This window comes from Myiozetetes cayanensis, unplaced genomic scaffold (genome assembly GCF_022539395.1).
Source record: "Myiozetetes cayanensis isolate MyiCay16 unplaced genomic scaffold, myiCay2020 scf15, whole genome shotgun sequence".
In the NCBI taxonomy this organism is placed as follows: domain Eukaryota; kingdom Metazoa; phylum Chordata; class Aves; order Passeriformes; family Tyrannidae; genus Myiozetetes; species Myiozetetes cayanensis.
The window spans coordinates 10,517,286-10,535,012 of NW_026087159.1; the positions used below are offsets into that span (position 1 = coordinate 10,517,286).

The 17,727-nt window shown below is 42.6% G+C and overlaps 1 protein-coding gene across 1 annotated transcript in view; it reads left to right on the plus strand.

Annotated features, from left to right (window-relative positions):
- The first annotated feature begins 1,198 nt into the window (after positions 1 to 1,198).
- TMEM164 (transmembrane protein 164) overlaps positions 1,199 to 17,727 on the plus strand; it is a 33,365-nt gene continuing 16,836 nt past the window's right edge. The window contains exons 1-4 of the mRNA XM_050310570.1: positions 1,199 to 1,451; positions 1,706 to 2,285; positions 12,642 to 12,691; positions 14,119 to 14,185. Of these exons, the coding sequence (XP_050166527.1) occupies positions 1,839 to 2,285; positions 12,642 to 12,691; positions 14,119 to 14,185 (564 nt within the window). The 5' untranslated portion in view covers positions 1,199 to 1,451; positions 1,706 to 1,838. The remainder of the gene's footprint in view (positions 1,452 to 1,705; positions 2,286 to 12,641; positions 12,692 to 14,118; positions 14,186 to 17,727) is intronic.

Genomic DNA, 17,727 nt, shown 5'->3' on the forward strand with positions numbered 1-17,727 from the left:
TTAGATGTTTTGATGAATCAGCAGTGACTGGGAAAGCAGCATTTTGTAGAATTCTTATCAAGCTCTAATTGTGGATAGGAGCCCTTGAAGACCTTGGAAAAGCCTGGTGGGGACAACTTCTTTCCCAAATAGGGACTAATTTCTTCCACAGCAGAATGGCATTCACATACTGCCTCCAGCTTTACAGATCAGGTGCTGCTGCCCCTCTGTCTACATGGAAATCCCTGTGACTCAGCCAGTATTGATATCTCACTGTGTTTTTTTTCAAACTTATTTGTGGAATTAAGCAGACTCAACAGTCTGGCCTGCAACAGTGCTGTCCTAGCGCTGTCCTGCAGAGAAGGGCAGCCCTGCTGTAATGGTCAGGATGGGAAGAAGTGCTGCATGCAGGTTCTGTGAAATAAAATGTGTAGGACGAGACAGCTCTCAGGGGATGTCCATGGCTCTAATCGCCTCAACAACATCCCTGCAACCCACTACTCCAGCTAGATCTCCACAGCCCTTTGCCTTTCAGGTACATGTTTGCAGTGCAACTGCTTCACAAAGCCACAAACCAGGAACCAAACCTGGCTTCTGCTGCACAGGGCTATGTGTGGCACGCGTGGCAGTAAATTGTGTAGGCACAAAGACAAGCAGGATCTGCTCTCTGCATACGGCACCGGGCACCCCTGGCTGCAGGTACTGGGTACGACACTGGGCACCCCTGGCTGCACGTACCTGGGTTAAGGCACCGGGCACCCCTGGCTGCACGTACCTGCTGGTGTCCACACCGGGACTGGCTGGAACCCCACTCGGGTTTGGAGCTGGAGTCCCGCTCGGATTTGACCTTTCCTGCGCGGGCTATTGCCATTCCTTGGCCGACCTATACCTGCTGCAATGGCACTTGAAAAACTTGTTTATCGAGTTATTACTCGCTGCCGAGCGGGTCGGTGAACAGGACCGCGGTGACGGGCACCCAGAACCGTGCCCGCTCCTTCCCTTCTTCCCCAGGGGGCGAACCGTGGGCACTGCGTGGGGCTGACCGCCATAAGGGCGAGGAAGAGGAGGAGGAAGGGGAGCAGCCAGACGAAAGCAGAGGCAACAGGCGGGAGGGAGCCGAGCACCGGGATCGCGCAGCCCGCCGAGGGAGCAGCGGCGAAGGGAGGCGGCGGGAGGCGGGCGCAGCCGGGGCGGAGGGAGGAGCGGGCGGCCGGGCGCAGCCAATTCGGGGGGACACGTCCATTTTTCGGCGTGAGTCAGGCACGTCGGTGGGGTGATGCTGCGGCGCCGGGCAGGGGCCGGGCCAGCCGCGGGGAGCGGCCCGCCCGCTCGGGCCCGGAGTCTCGGCCGTGCCGGCGCTGCCGCCGAGCAGAGCGTTGCTTCCTCCTTCCCGTCCCTTCTCTTCGCCGGAGCCGGCGCCATGGCCGGGGGCGCTGGGCCTGCCGCTCCCTGACACCCGCCAGCCCGCGGAGGTACCGCGGCCGCGCCGCGCCGGGGGATGCGGGGGATGCAGGGAGGGACCGGGCGGAGGGAGGGAGGGAGGGAGGGAGGGGAGGTCACATCTGACCGCGGGTAAGGGCAGCCCTGCACGGTGGGGAAGGAGAGAGCGGCGGGGTGGGCGGTAGAGCCGTGTGGGAAGAGAAGGGGTCCCGGGGCGGGGGGTGTGGAGCTCCGAGGCTCTGGGGCTCCCACGCTCCCTGCAGCTGCGGCCTCTCCCTCCCCGCAGGCTGCTGCGAGCGGGGCTCCCCCGGGCATCGGAAAGGAAAGGAAGGGAAGAATTGCCCTTGCCCCCGGCGGAGCTGCCCCGTTCTCCTGGAGCCCGCGAAGGAAGAACTGCAAAGGGAAGGTCTGGACGTTTCATGTTCCGTCAGCCCGGCAGAATTTTGGCTTTGATTCCGTCTCGCTCGTACCTGTTCCTGGAGAAGAGGCACCGTCCCGCCATGTCTCGCTACAGCCTCCACAACCTCCTGGACTGGATGTATGGCGGGGTGGACCCCAGCTTTGCCGGCAATGGGGGGCCGGAGTGCGCTGCCTTTCTCTCGGGGAAGCAGCGCTTGCTGGAGAGTTTGGTCTTCCTCAGCGTAGGCATCGTGGAGATCCTCCTGTCCTTGGGGAAGCTCAGGCATCTCCACCTCAGGGAGCTGGAGAATCTGCTGCAGCAGCCCCAGACTAAGCAGGAGAGTTTGGGCAAGAACGTGCTGCTGGTGCTGCTCTGCCTCATCTTTGGGCTGGAGGTGGGCTTCAAGTTTGCCACCAGGACTGTCATTTACCTCCTGAATCCCTGCCATGTGGTCACCATGATGCAGGTAAGGCTTGTGTAGGCTCACCTGGAAGTTGGCTGTTGTGGTGTACTTGCAAGGCAGTATTTTTCCCACAGTCTGTTTGTGGACCAAAAATGCATTGCAAAAGTACAAATGCTAAGAATTGATATAAACGTTTTAAAACTGTGGGTTTAGTCAGTTTAAGTGAAATCTCTCAAAAAACCCGAGTCAGGTGAAAAGGTGAAGTTGTAGCTATGATTAATGTCCAAATCTGTGATTGAAAATGTAAATAATTAGGGCTTTCTCACCACTTGCTTTCACCTGATCCTTGTTTCAAGAATAGAAGAGGCTGTTTCCACTGACAGTAGTGCTAAAATTTGCACCAAATCTAATGAGAAGAGGATTATTGTGAAAATAGCTGTGTAATTTATGTGCAACTTTTTCAAGCAAGTTCCTTCTATGGGTGTGAACATACTTTGTGAAGGCGGTGGAGAAACAAATTATTCTCTGTGCAGACAATGTTGGTTTACCTTTCTAATCTTAGAAGCTGAGTAGTAAGGAAACAGGTGTTACCTGTGTCTCATACATGGATTTGAACAAGGTGATATGGCCTGAGACCTGTAGAAAAATCATGTATCTTAATGACTTGTGGCGTGGTTGTTGATGTGTAAAATGTGCAACTTGTGTAGATTTCAAAAGAATGGATGCATAGATAAACAGTTCCTGAACTGGGATATCTAAAGCCTGTAAGAAGCTTGTTTGTTAATAGTCCTGTAGGTGTACTTAACTGTCAGTTCCACTGAGCTTGGTAAGGAGGGTGGGAGACATAAAAAATTTTTTGTTTAATTTTGCTAATGCTGAATCCTCAGCACTGGACAGCTTAGAAAATTCAGGCTCAAGAAATAGGAGAAGAATGTCAAAAAGGCTTTCATGAAAGCTGGCTTGGTAACAACTGTCTAGAATCAGCAAAATTGGATCAGTGCCTTTCTTGGTCTCCCACTGCAAGATGCAAAGTGACCTGGGCTGAGTCAGATCAAACCAGTTGTTAGATTCACAGCTGGAGAGCATTCCTTAACAGGAAGGAAAACACCTTTTCTCATTGTACCAGAGGTTCTAGGGAGATGGGTATTGTTTCAAGAGTGGTGAAGCAAGCTGTTACAGTAGCATTCAAGACCTTCAGAGCAATTAATTTACAGTTCCGGAACTTAATTAGCAGGTTATGTAAATTGCTAGGCTGTGATGCAATGTTTGCTTGGGAGTTTACAGCACAGGACACTTCCTTCCTGTGAAGTGATTGCTGTGCAATCAGTTAGTCAGCATGGGGACTGAAGTTATGGAACAACTATGTAGAAGTAATTACAATGAAATCATACAGCCACATTCCATTTGTAGGCAATACCCAGTGATAACTGGGAAATTTTCCTAGTAATTCTCCAGAAAGGAGGTGAGGTTGTGTTAGAGGTAGGATTTGAAAGTTTAGTTTTTTTTCATGACAGCTTGTTATGACATTCAGCACAACGCTTACACAGCCCTGGGGGAGCAAGGACTGTTCACCTCTTTCAGTAGTGCCTTCCCCAGGGAGATGGAGGCTTGAGCCCTGCAGTCAGGTGTGGGCTGTTCTGAGTCTCTTTTTGACCAATTGTGAAGCTTTTAAAAATAATCCTGTGTTATTAACTCATTAGAAATGGTGTTCCAGCATTTGTGAAACTGAGAAGGTGGGTATGTCAGCGAAATGCAGAGGTTGTGCCCTTCATTTAGAGACAGGCTTGGGCTTAATATAGAGGATAATAATAATGGCAAACCCAACAGCTTTCCACAGAGACACTAAGATAGATACAAGGATAGTCAATGACTTCCATCAGCAGACAAGTAATAGATAGGTGGAATCTTGCAAGCATTGTTTTTTGGCCCAAGTATCCAGAGGGCAACAGGTTGGCAAGGTGAAATGTATGAAAATATAATTTATCCTTCACTTCTGTTCTCGCAGCAGTTTAGTCGTTCAAACCCTGCTGCCTTGTCTAAATAATAGGATGAACAAAGTAGGAGGTGAGGAGATGAAATGTACTACAACAATGCAGATCACTTCAAAGGAAAGCCAACAGTAGTTGTTGTTAGAGATCTCTTCTTTCACTCCATTTCTCTTTTCATTTTCTTCAGCTCAGACTTGTTTCACCTCAGCCACTAAGGCTCTGGGCTCTGAGCCAAAAATATTTGGAACTAGAAATTATCCTTCAGATTTTCTCTGCATAAAAGCAGAAGCTCTGCTCTTAAAAGACCTAAAAGACTGAAATGAGATCAAAATAAAATAGGAGTTAGATGTGTGGTGCATCTGGGCAGACAAAACTGAGTAATGTTGGGCTACTGGGTTCGACAAATGAGTCTGTTTTGATCAGGTGTCTAATTTCTGCCCATCATGCCAACCTCTATTCAAGTGAAGTCTTTTCATAAGTGGAAAGAACTAGCTTAGATGTGTCATTGTAAGGAGGAAGTGTCAATGAAATGAATATATTTAAGTGCCTGAACAGTTGGCGTGGTTAATCAGCTTCAGAGAATTTGTTGCTGCCCTGTCACCTGGTTGAATTATCTACAAGCAGTGATAATCATTTCCAGCCCTGCTCTGGGTTTTGGTTTCTTGCACAGCTTGTGAAGGAAGAAGGGTATTTCTTCACCAGTGTCATAAGTGAGGTGAAAGGGTTTCATGCCTTGCAATGTCAAAACCAATGATATCAAACCAATTTTCTTCATCTGTTCTGTGTTCTTTAAGCTATACATTTTTCTAACTTTTGAATCACAACCCTTGTGTTCGTGTAGCAGTTCTTTATTTCACATTTATTAGGGAAGGAGCAGTTAGAATTTCCATCAAAAACTTGTTCCCCGTTATTTCTGTTCCTGTACCTGTAATTTCTGACACACATATTTTGGGAGGTGTTAGTCACAGTCAGGGTAACTTAATGAAAATGTATAAGCACAAGTGTCTCTTGATGTCCTGTAAGACACCCAGCTGGAGTTAACAGGCAATTAAGATTGAGTTTAGACAAATATAAACCAGGAGCCAGAGCTAGAATTGGTCTGTGTTGTGAAAGAGAATCATAAGGAAAAAAAAAAAGAAGTAAGGGAAAAGCCGTCTAAAGCAGAGGTTGTGGATAAGAGTGTTAGGGTGAAGTGACCTCAAAAGTTCATTTCCAGCCCTAATGATTATGTGATAATTTGAATTTTAGGTTTGTGAAGCTGAGAGTTTTAATTAGGTTTCCCAGACTGTCGTTAAGATCTTCAGTTCTGAACACTGAGGGTTATGACTGACTAGTCTGCAGAAATCAGAAATGTGTGTGCAAGTTTATTCCACCCTTGTTTAAGGACATGCCAGAAACATGTACTCTGTACTCTAATCCTGAAATGATAGGTACACCTAGTCCTTCCCTTAAAGTGTTGTAAATTTTCACCTTGGCTTTTGTATGCCTGTGCCTTCTTTCAGAATGGTGCCTTAATACCAGTCTGTAAAATAAGTTTTGTAATTTTATTCCTTTCGATTTATTATTTTTAGAAAGGGTTTTACAAGAGTCATTTCTCAGTGGTACACCCTCAGCTGGTCAGTTGTTGTAATTCTCTTCCAGTTTTGCTCTGAATTACTGCATTTCAAGCAGTGAAGGACTAACATTTGTCTTCAATAAAGAAAATGTGTTTGGAGGGAGCACCTGTTTTGCTGGATTATTACTTCAAGTGATCTTTTTAGGCAAAGTAAACTAAAGGGGAAGTGGTAGGTGGAAAGAAGTACAGGGGACTCCGGTTTCATTGAGGGATCTTGATCTGATGTTTGCATAACTAAAAACAGTGCTAAGTGCATCTGCAGTTAAGTAAATAGTAAATCCTTTGTTCATTGTTTCCAGTTCTGGCTTCTTTAGAGACCTGGATTATTTCTGTCTTCTGCAAAAGAGATTACTGTGTTTTTGGAAACAATGGGCCGTTTTCAGAAGATATATAATAAACATAGCGAGACTGAATTCTGCACCACTTGGGAATATATCCCCAAATATAACCAATTAATGACTTCCCTCCCCCCCCCCCTTTTTTTTTTCCCTTTTAATTTGTGTACACAGTTCTTAACTGCTTTGTAGTATTTGGAAGAATTCAGTTAAACTGTGTATGATTTTCTATATTCTGTCTCTTCAAAACCTTCACATCCCGTTATTTCGGTGTGACTATGAGGAAGCTTTGATTATCAAAGTTCATTAAATTTTTGTACAAATGATGCTGAATAATGCTACTGAGGTACATGAGCAATGGCCTGCAAGTAAGAGTTTAATGAGTTACTCAGTTTTTAAAGGATAGTGGTATTCTAAGTTGAAGATGTTTTCCAGTAGCTCTGGTTTTAGCTTGTATTTATGTTATTGGGTAAGATGTAGAGCAGCAAAGGCAAAATTTCCTGTTAACATAGATACATTTTTCAAAGTGTAAGTCTCTAAATGTAGGCTTCTAAATCTCACTTTCTGTACTTGTGCATATTTTCCTTATCCACCTGATTTTTGTGTGCACCTCCTACATTCCCAAGCCCAGTACCCGTAATTTTTGTAGCACCGCAGGAGACAGGACTTGGTTTCAGGAGATAAAACTGAAATTTAGTACAATTTGATAAGGATTGTAAAAAATTATTTGAGAACAGCAAGGCAAAATATTTGAGCTCAGAATGATTTACTCCCAAATCAGTCTGTTCAGGAACGTGAGATGGTATAGCGAGGTCAGCTCTCCTTTTGGTGCTCTGGAATGCTGTCTGGTAGCAGAAAATTCACCACTTAAGTGGAAGATTTGCATAATGAGCCTCACAAACATATTGGATTACAAAGCAGTAGCTTGGGTTTGGATCTGCAGAATGCACAAGTCTTTCTTTTTACAGCTGCGAGTTAACCCGTGCTACTTTCCTCACAGCTGATGGCTAGAGAGAGGAGATTCATCACGATGTGTGGTGGAAAAGGGCAGATGAAGGACTAAAGCACTGAAAGCACCGGTGTTTCTGAGCTGCAAACCTCATGTCTTGCAAAAGAGGGCATTTCACCCCCAGGAGGGTGATTGCAACCACAGATAGGAGGTGACAGGTCAGGAGGAGACACTTCTTCATTTCCTCTGTGCTGGCTCTGTGGTGCTCCAGCCTGGCTTTCATAACACCAGGGCGTGCTCGGGTGGTTTGGTTTAATCTGCCCCCGGTTCTGAGAGCCCTCAGCTTCTTAATTGTTACAATTTGGCTCGAAGTGATGGGGTTTTTGTATCTCAAAAACACCCTCAACTGAAGTTTAGGGGCTTTCACTGATACTGTAATTAATGTCATAATTATTTGTCGAGCTGAGGAAAAGCTCTCCCGTGATAGTTTTAACACTGTATATACTTTGTTTCACTGTTGTGTTTACTATGCACTGGGATTTACTAAAAATAGAGAAACGGAGAAGGAATGGCAAGGATTCCTATTCAGAAATAATAGACATTTATAATTTCTTATAAAAAGGATAGCAAACGTAACTTAACGCTGTGATTCACAGTTTTCTTTGTTTCAGAAGATTATGGTTCAGCCATTTTAATTTAAACAAGATTTGGCCTGTGATGCTTTATCCTGAGCTGAAAATGTGCGCTTTAGGCTGGGTAACAGGGACCACTGGAACATGCCATGGTGCTGGTGAATGTTCCAGCTGAGGAATTGGAGTCTAAAGCTCTTGGTTAAGCCTTTGCTTTGAAGTTGCTAGAATTTGGAAATGCCTCTGTGCTTGAGGCTAGGTAATTCTCTCCTTTATTCTGGATATTCTTAGGAGAAAAGAATACAACAAGTGGGGGATTGACAGAGGGTAATCTTGCTCTTTGAACAGGAGTAGGAACTGAATGGTTGGAAATGGTAGATGAAAAAGCTTAACTTTCTCTGACCCCAAATATTTACACTGAGGGTTATCATCTAAAGGCCACTAGATGAATGATTAGGTAACCAGATATTGGTTTGTTTTGATGAGATCATGGCAGATTTAAAGCAAATACAGTTCAAAGGGCGAAATACCTATTTTCAGCAACATATTAGGGAGGGACAAGCCTCTTTTCTCCTCTTCTGTTTAGTTTCTTTTTTTTTTTTTGAGAACAGAGCTATTTGTTTCAATGTGTTATAATGTATCACTGTTGGCTGCAGTGTATTTTTAGGATGGATTTTTTTATCCTGTTTGGCGGTTTCACCCACCATTTCATGTAGGTTGTTTGCTGGTGACTTAAACTGATGTTTCAGGAGGAGCTGCCTGAGGCCTTTAGGAACCTCAGTGGGGTGCTGAGCTAAACCAGCAGCACTAACCATATGGGACACCTTACAAATTCCAGGGATTGGGGTGTCTTTCACCTCATGGCTTGCAGTCTAAGAAACCCTTCTGTGCTGCCTGCTTGCCCTGCTGTAAATGTTTACACTGCCAGTCACAGAGGATGGGTTTTACTGCGGGGTTTGCACGTTCCCTGCAGCAATTTGAACCATGTCGATGTTCACCACCTGCGAGTCCTGAGCCACGAATTTGAAACCTGCCGAGGGGGTAATGGGACTCGTGTTTCTGGTGACACTTCCTCAGGGCTTTAGAGTGATGTGGTGAGTGTTTATTCAGATGGCCAAGTAATTAGTGTCAAGCCAATTTAATTGTTTGTATTTAATACTTGGTTGGTTAGTGAAATGCCAACTGAAATTATCGGGAATGTGGTGGTGTATGCCTTAGTTTTTTATGGATTGTGTTACTACTTCTGTTTCTTTGGCTGTAGAAAGGCTATTAGATATTTATTATCCCGCTGTTTTTAAAGATCACAAGTTCCTGTTGTAAAATCCTACAAATTGAGGGATTTTGAACTGTGACAGGAAAAAAGGTATTGGTGACTTGAGGCAGAATAGTGCAGGACTTTGCTGTGATGATTTTGCTTCTGTAGGAAACTGATGCAAATCATCATGTTTGGGAGGAAGAAGGTGCAGGTAGTGGTGAGGAGAAAAAGGAGAAGTAACTTCAGTGACCTCTGAAATACTAAGATATGGTAACTAAAGCTAAGGCACACATAGAAAGACCTGAGTCATATGTTAATAATTAATCCTAAAATATGAGAAATCTAGAACTCTTTTACCTAAGACTTTAAAAAGAAAGAGGGCGACTATAGGTTTGTCAGTTAAAAAACGAAGCCTGTGGAAGGGGAGACTACTCCAGAATGTCCTAATGAACGTATATAATTTACTATACCTTAGATTGTAGAGGATGGAAACTGCTCAACTTGCTGCACCTCATCCATCCCTGGGTAGAACTGGGAAGCTGGGAGGTGGAAAGCAGGGACAGGCAGCTTCTGGTGCTCCCAGAATCTGGTTTATATAACACAGAAGCTACTTTTATTATAGTATTTGTTAATGTTCTGCCAGCTGCTTTGACTCATGAGTATCCTCAATGTTAGATTAGCAATTCCACAGGACACATTAATCCCTAAACCTGTGTGACAGTAAGGCGGCTGTGGTTTTTATGCTAAAATATTAAATACATTCAACTTGCTGCTTTTGAGCAACTGGAATGTAACAGCTTTCTCAAGACATGGCAGTCTGAGCTGGTCAAACCACAGCTGTGATTTTTATTTTGGTTACCCTTTGGAAAGCAAATGATGGCTTCTAAGTGGTAGGGCAGAGCTGATAGTTTATACAGAAAGAGATGCTGAGTCAAAGCTGTGAAGTGGAGCTGTTGAACTATTCCTTCCTGATAAATGATAGAATGACTGTTTTGAACTCTTTAAAACTAATTTTTGGGTTAATTAACAAAGACTTTTACGTCTCTTAAGTTGTCCATCTGTTTGCCGTGTTTTGTGGGAAAATGGATGGTTTTCATAAGTACAGTAAAGTGCACTTAACCCTAGCACTCTTGGCTAAGTGTACTTTACTGTATCTTAGCCTTTTAATCTTCTGTTCTGGAGAGTACTTGGATACACCTAAGAGGGTGAAAATTTTTATTTCAGTGCAGATTGAACAAAACCTGTCTCTACCTCACTTTTTTTTTTTTTTTCCCCATTTTAAATTAATTCCCATTTTGGAATAATCCACTTTCCATGGATTTTTCACATTGCTCTGAGTATTGCCAGAAAAAATTAAAATCTAACCTCTTGAAGCTTTCATTCTGAAATGGTACACTAAAGCAATCAGTTTACGATCGGGTTAAGTGATCGTGACTGGAATGTTTGAAAAGCAAGATGTGTTTCCAGTCTGCTCCGAGGAGATCCTAAATCAAACAGGCAGCTCAGGGACAGACAAGCTGCGGGTTTGAAAGGTAAATGAAATCCGTGCTGGGTGTGTGAGGTGCAGGGGTTTCACTCCTCCTGTGCTTGCCTCTCTTCTGCCAGGAACTACTCAGACATCCCTAAGTGTTCCCATTGATCCCACGAGTGCTGCTTCGTGTGATGTTGAATCTGGAATGGTTAGAGTTGTGTGGCTTGTTCTGTTCTTCTCCCCCCACCCCCACCTTTTGAATTGTCTTTTGTCTCTTTGGTTTGTTGATCAAACAGGATGATCTTTGTTACTCGTGTTTCTGTCTCAGCAGGGCTAAGGCTGGCGGGAGAAAAGCTTTTCATGACAAGTTTTGACTTTGCTCTCTGCCTGAAAATTAGAGCCATTAAAACACATTCGAGGGGAGCTCTTATGTGTAGTATTTTGTAGAGATTTGGAATGTTCTGGAATAAAAGCAAAGCGGAAATCCAGCCAACTCATGGGACCCAACAAACAAAATCAGTGAGCTCTCCCTGTTTAGCTCAGGGAGTGAGGCAACAACATTCAATTGATATGTGTTTGAAGAGGTCTTTTTCTTTAGTTCAGAGGCAGTATTGCTGTTCCATTTTGAACAAAAGATTGTGCATATCTTTTGAGAATAGCTCTTGAGATTTTTAGTAATCTTGATTTTTACAATGTTGATTGCAAAAACTGGTGGTGAAACGTGGCGTGCTGACATGTCAGAGAAACTAGGAAATGTTAGACAAAGGAGCAAATTTGCAGCTGACAGCTGAAGCATTTGAAGATCTCTTCCATCATCCTAAAGTTTTAGAGTAAACATTCTGGTTATGATTTTCCAACTGTCGTAAAAACGGAAGTCGGGCTTATTTTGTGAAAGATCCCTCATAACAGAGGGATTTACATGCTTAGAAGTGTTCAATATTTATTTTTCCCCATTAGTTCCTAAAAATGTTTCTTTCAGTGGAGTTGAAGTAAAAATAAGCGGCTGTGAATCTTGTTCTCTCCTTTGCCTGTCTCCATGGCAGTGAAGTGTTTTAAATTGGTATGTCCAGCTCAGTCTTTGCAGCAGTGCCATCCTTTTTAAATGTGAGCTGGTTTTTACCCTCAGCACTGAGATTCAGTTTACAGACATGTATTGTGCAGCTTCTGCTCTACCCTGGAGTAGCTGGAGGACTCTGCAGTGTGTTAGAAAAAGAAATATCTGGTGTGATTAAGACACATTTCTGGTTTGATTATTTTGTGCATATAAAGAAAAAGCTCAACCTGTAGTTTGGGGGGGGGGGGGTTTGTTTGTTTTGTTGGTTTTTTGGTTTTTTAAGTGTAAGAAAGAGAAAAAAATTTTATCTTGGAAGAGCAGAGTTTGTTTCATGACAGTATTAACTGTGCTTCAAAAGCAACACATATCTTGTGTCAGTATATAAGAGGATGGTGCTTGTCCTCTAAATTTAGGTGAGGCATTTTAGCAAATCAACAGAGCTTTATTATATAAAAATTTAGATCAGGTCCTATTTTTGGTAGGAGCATGACCTGAAAAGAGAAACAAACATGCTGCTGCCTTTGGTGGCTGATAATTGGTGACATTTTTACATTTTAATTCACAAATACTCTGAGTGTGACAATGGAAGTGTTTAAAGGTGACTGCCAAGCTTACACATAGAGCAGATACTGTGGTAGCCTTATTCTGGGAAGCATTAGGAGGCTTTTATAGACAGACATCGTGTGTGGGATCCTCAAGAGCTGGCTCTGGCACTGCTGAGGGAAAGGCAGTGGTGGTGCTGTAAATGCTGGTCTTTAGCACAGCAAGGACCTTGCCATGATTGAGGGTTAGGGGAGCTGCTGTAGAAAATGATTGGTAATACAGTAATCTGCTTTTTGAGAGACCTTTTATAATGCCAATAACAGCAGGCTAGAATTTGGCTTGTTTGTTAAGCACTGAACTCTTGGTGCTGCTCATATTGCTGAAATCCTTTTTGTGTGGGTAATGTGAGACCTTTTAATTTTTTTCAAGATTTTTAGTCTTTTCTAGCTCTGCTGTAAAACATTTAGTTTAGTTATGGTTAGTAATGATTTGTGACAGGCAGAACTGGGTGGGAGGGATTTAGAAAATGGAGTCTAAAAGAGGTCATGTCATTAATTTAAATTTGTTTTGAACATTTCAGATTTTTCTTCTTGCCTGTCCCCCATGTCGGACTGCAATGATCCTCTTCAGGTAATACCTCTTCCTTACCATATTTCTGTCTACTTTCATGATGTATTTTAGAAGTTAATCACTGCTTAAGGCATAAAATACTAAGGTTTATGTCCAGTAGGAAATGCATGTTGGTTGGATTGAAAGATGATACCTTGAAAAGGCTTAAAGGGTGAGTGTTGGGCCCCATAGCCTTGGTGCTTCTGTACTGGTGGGTTTGGCCTCACTCATGAACAAGAATTAGCTCAGTAACAGAGGAGGTAATGCAGGTTAATGTATGAGCTGCTGTAATTTGTGTCATGGGCCTCGGACCTTTTTATTATCCTCAGTAAAAATTCATAACTGGGCCTCACTGAAAGCCACGCACACAGTGTGGGTCTAATTTTAAAACTGTGGATAGGTAAGGTGAAATGGTTAATGCAAATTCTTGCTGACCTGGGTATTTCTGAAATCCATGCAATCTCTCCTAAAATACTGCTACTGTTATTTTAGGAACCACAGGAGGCTCTAATGGGCCACAGCAGCAAAGTCCAGTGAGCAGCTAAAGGACTGAATTAGTGGTGTTGTGGGGAGGGTCAGGGGACTTCCCAGGCAGAATGGCAGTCAGGAATGGCTGTAATTGCCACCCTGACATTAAATGTGGCTCTTTCTTGTCTTAGTCTGGGCATTTACTGGAAAAATGATGCTGGAGGAATGCCTGTTACTGTCTGTCTGCAACTTTTCCCTGTTGTTCCTTATTATTTGTGCAGGGATTATAGAGATCCTGTGCCAGTGTCTCCTTGGAGGGTGTGAAAAGTGTGTCTGGTGTCCAGGAAATCATTGCTAAAGGTTATAGAGCAGAGGCCACAATATTTGTTGGTTTTTTTTGCAGACTGAGTATCTCTATTTTGACACCCTGACAGCATATAAATTATGTCTGAAAGACTGTTTTAAAATATGCAGTATTATAACACTACTTTCCTGCCTCGTGCTTTGCTTAGGACTTGCTGTTGCATTTTGATAAATGTGGTTCTTTTATTTAAGGGACTTCTTCCAAATTCCCGAAGCTTCACTTTGAAGCTACGCATTCTCAGGGTTAAGCAGGATAAAAACTGTTATCAAATATGCTATTTTAAGGTCTGGAAGACAAGTGAACAGCAGAATTCCAGCTATCTAGCAGCTTGCATCGTGAACAGGATTATGGACAGTCCAGGCTTTCTAGGAATCCAAAGCTCATTATAGAAAGCAGTCCTACTTTAGGAAATTCTACAAGTGTGGATCTAAAGATAGGGTTTTGTCCTGGTTATTGCATTTGGCAACATCTCATTAATTGCATTTAACAGTGACTTTATTCAAATTCAAGCCAAAAGAATTTGAAATGTCTCGCTACCTTTCATTGAAGAGATAATACAGAAAAGCCTTGCATTGGATTTCCACCTGTGAAAAGAGTATCCCATCTTTTTCCGAAGGTTGCAGATGCACATGCTGAACGGGGCCCTGCTGGCTTTGCTGTTTCCTGTTGTTAACACACGCCTGGTGAGTGCACTGTAGTTTTCTTCCTCCTTTTCAATTTATTTCTGGAAGATTTGCTTTGGAAAGATGTCAGAGCTTTGCTTTGTTTGGCCTTTTAAAGTTTGTTTTACCAGGCTGTAGATTCCTGGTACAGGTCATCACAGTGGAGCCAAAATACCAACCTTGGATTTTTGGGGTGTCTGTAACTCGGTGTGAGAAGCCAACACTGTCGTATTCCAAGTATTCCAAGTGTCTGTTCCATCCTGGCCTTAAAGGAGGGGAAGCTTAATGGCTTTGGAAGAGGCTTTCACAGGTTAACCTGGTGGCACGTGGTCAAAATTCAGTGTCAGGCTTTTCAGACTCTGTGTAAATGTAAGATTCCTCTGGCCTGGAAAATGCCAAATGTTGTTCTTGGCTGCCATCCCCTCTCTCCCAAGATTAGGCACAGCAGGTTTCTTTTTTCCCATCTAAGTTTTCAAATCTGCTGTAAAACTCGAGTTAACCTGTTGTTGTGCCTGGTAAGATTCTTAAACCTACTGTCCATATAGCACATGAATTAATATTATTAACAAAATTGTTGTGGACTTCAGACTCCATTGCAAATCTTGTTATTGGCTCTCCATTTGCAGATATTAACTGTCTAAATAAGATTAACTATAAACTGTTATAAATGTGCAGATTGCAATTGTTTTATTAAAACTTGATACTGCTGAAGGGCATCAAATGAATAAAACAAGTGGGATTTTTTTTCCTGATAAGGATAAATCTTTTTATTTTGCATTTAAAGCCATCTAGTTTTCAAGTAAATATAACCTTAAGCATGACAAAATTATTTTCCTGGGTAACCTCTGAAGGATAAAATGTTGCAGTATTTAGTAACTCATTAGCTTTTGTTTTCTCTGCCATGATCATAAATCTCACTCCTATTAGGGCAGCGGTGATTAAACAAGAAAGATGCAGACTACTCACAAAATTTTCTCCATAATTAGGATTGGAGGAGCCAAAGGACAATGTCCAAGAGCAAATATTTTTGGAATAAATACAACTTAGGATATTTTTGGCCTAACAGCTGCTTGCTAGGCTTTCCTCTTTTCAGTGTTTCTTCTGGCACAAGATAATGTGGGTGATGTTGTAGAGTGCTGCTGCTTTGACCCAGATCCTCTCCTGGCAGACAGACATTCAGCTCCACAACTATCACTGTAGCTGTTTACACTGACGTTGTCCTGAAAGCAGGAAATGTCTCCTGAAATTTAGTAGGAATTTCAAAAAAATCCCAATAATTTTGTCTGAGCTGTCTGCTGTGGTTTATGGTATCTAAGTGAAAAACTTTGGGTTGTCAAGAATTGTTGTGTCTCTGTGCAGCAACTTCAAATTTCAGTTTTATGAGATTTTAGGTTCATTTTCATACAAAAATGTTATACACTTAGATATGTCTGTAAATAGTTGGAATATACAATGTGTGACACAAAGAGCATGAAAAATTGATCAGTGTGGGGAGGGGGATGGTCTGGGGCAGAGAGAATTCCGAGGTCAGTGGAGCTGGAGAGCAGGAGGCTGGTGCCTCCCACTTTGAGGGATTGTGCCAAAGGGATGCACGGCCCTAAGTGCCCAAATGCCTCCCTGGTGCCTTCCAGAGTGTGAAATGTGTGTTGTCTCTGTGAATTATTTGATGCACAGCTGGGTGTTGTCCTGTGGTAGGTATTTCGTTGTCCTCGGCTGACATTTTCCTCGAGCTGCCTCTTCCATGTGATCCTTTGGAATCTTGCAGGCAGCAGATAATGGGGTTGATCTGCAGCCTCTGTTTGGAGACACCTGCTAATTTAGCAGGTTCAGCAGGAGGCCTGTGTGTAACAGCTGGCATGTTGGGTGTCATTAGGGAGATGAAAGCACTGAGAGCAGGAAAAGGTATTAGATGTGCAGTTTTATTTGCACTTGCCAGCAATCTGGAAGGGACAAAAGGCAGGAGACAGAGAATGGAAGAGAGTTGTTGCATCACCACTTTGTGGATGTTTTAGTGGATATCAGGGTTCTGCTTCCAAGTGTTAACCTGTTCAGTGCAATTTCCAGAACACCTCTTACAGCATTTTGTGGCACAGTCTGTTGGGTCACATGTTTTTGCTACCAATTACATTACTGAGTGCATTGTAAGTGTTCTTTTTGTATATCTGCTTCAATGTTAAATTAGCCTGAAAAATAAATTTGTCGAAGCTTCTGGCATAATTTCATGGTTTCCATTTTCTTATAATGCATCTGTTAAATTTTTATTTTTTTTTTTTTAGAACCTCAGTCATTTCAAAATTATTCTTAGCTTGTAGTCTGTTGGCAGTGGAAATGGAGAGTTGAGATATTCACTGCAACTACAGAAGAAAGTTTCTACCTTTTTGTTGTTTTAATCTTTCAGTTAAACTGTACTTGTCAAAAATCTTGTTGGGCTATAATGGGGCCACCTGGAATAGTGTTCCAAACAAATGTAGCCTGAAAGATGAGGTCAGTCTATTCTGTTCTTTCCAAGAAAATATTTTCCTGCCTTGGCATGATGTTGAAGTGTCAACAATTAACAGACTTGTGCAACAGATGCACCCACTTGTAATTATTTGGCACCTAAATACTCCAGTTATTTTCTACTTTATTTATGGTGTGCTGATGGAATTAAATTTTGTGCATTGGAATAGGCACTGGATAGAGATAAAACTGTGTCTTCTTCAGAACTCACAGTATTATTGTGTGGGTTCTTATCCTTTCAGAAATAAAGGGTATTTTAATTTTCTCTCATAATTTCATCCCTTTGTCATGATGTGAATAATTCTTGGTCGGTATTAACTATTCACACTAACAGCAGGGTAATCTTTGGTGACCCTTAAGCAAATAGAGAAGAAGATGCCAAGGGAATTGGCTTGTTAGGTTCCCAAGTGGGAGCCTAGAAAGGTGTAAGAGGATATACAGGAGTAGACAGATTTCTTTTTACCCTGTATTTATATTATGTGGAACACAGTGTAGGTCCTGATAACCAGGCTATGTGGGTAAATTCATTTGACTGCCACAAAGACTCCAAGTGTTGAGAGAGTAACTGGATCTGTTTGTGCTTTCATATTGCATTAATCAAATTGTAAAGGAAACTCTGCTGGTTTAAAAGTGGTTGGTTTTTGGCTTTTTTTTTTTTTACAAGCTGATGTCCTGAAAATGTTGATATAGATAAAGTAAAAAACAGGACATGTCCCAAAGGTGTTGGACTTGTTGTCTCCGCTCACATGACTGAGATGGTGCAGTTTTAATGTTTCCAGAAGCTGCTGTATTCTATTATTAGAACTCTTTGGCCTGAGAGGTACACATTCTAAATCTGTGTTAGGAGCAGAACCATACTCTGGGCAGGACTTTGAGTACATTCCATGCACGCTCCAGTCACTGCCTGTGTAATGCTGTTGACTGTTGAAATAATAATTCACTGCACTAAATAGTTTGCCTGAAGTGCCTGTGCCTGCACAGCAGAATGACACAGGTTGTGGTGGCTCATTAAGTCATCTCTAGACTGGCTTTATCTGACTGGCACAAGGAAGGACAATGGAAAT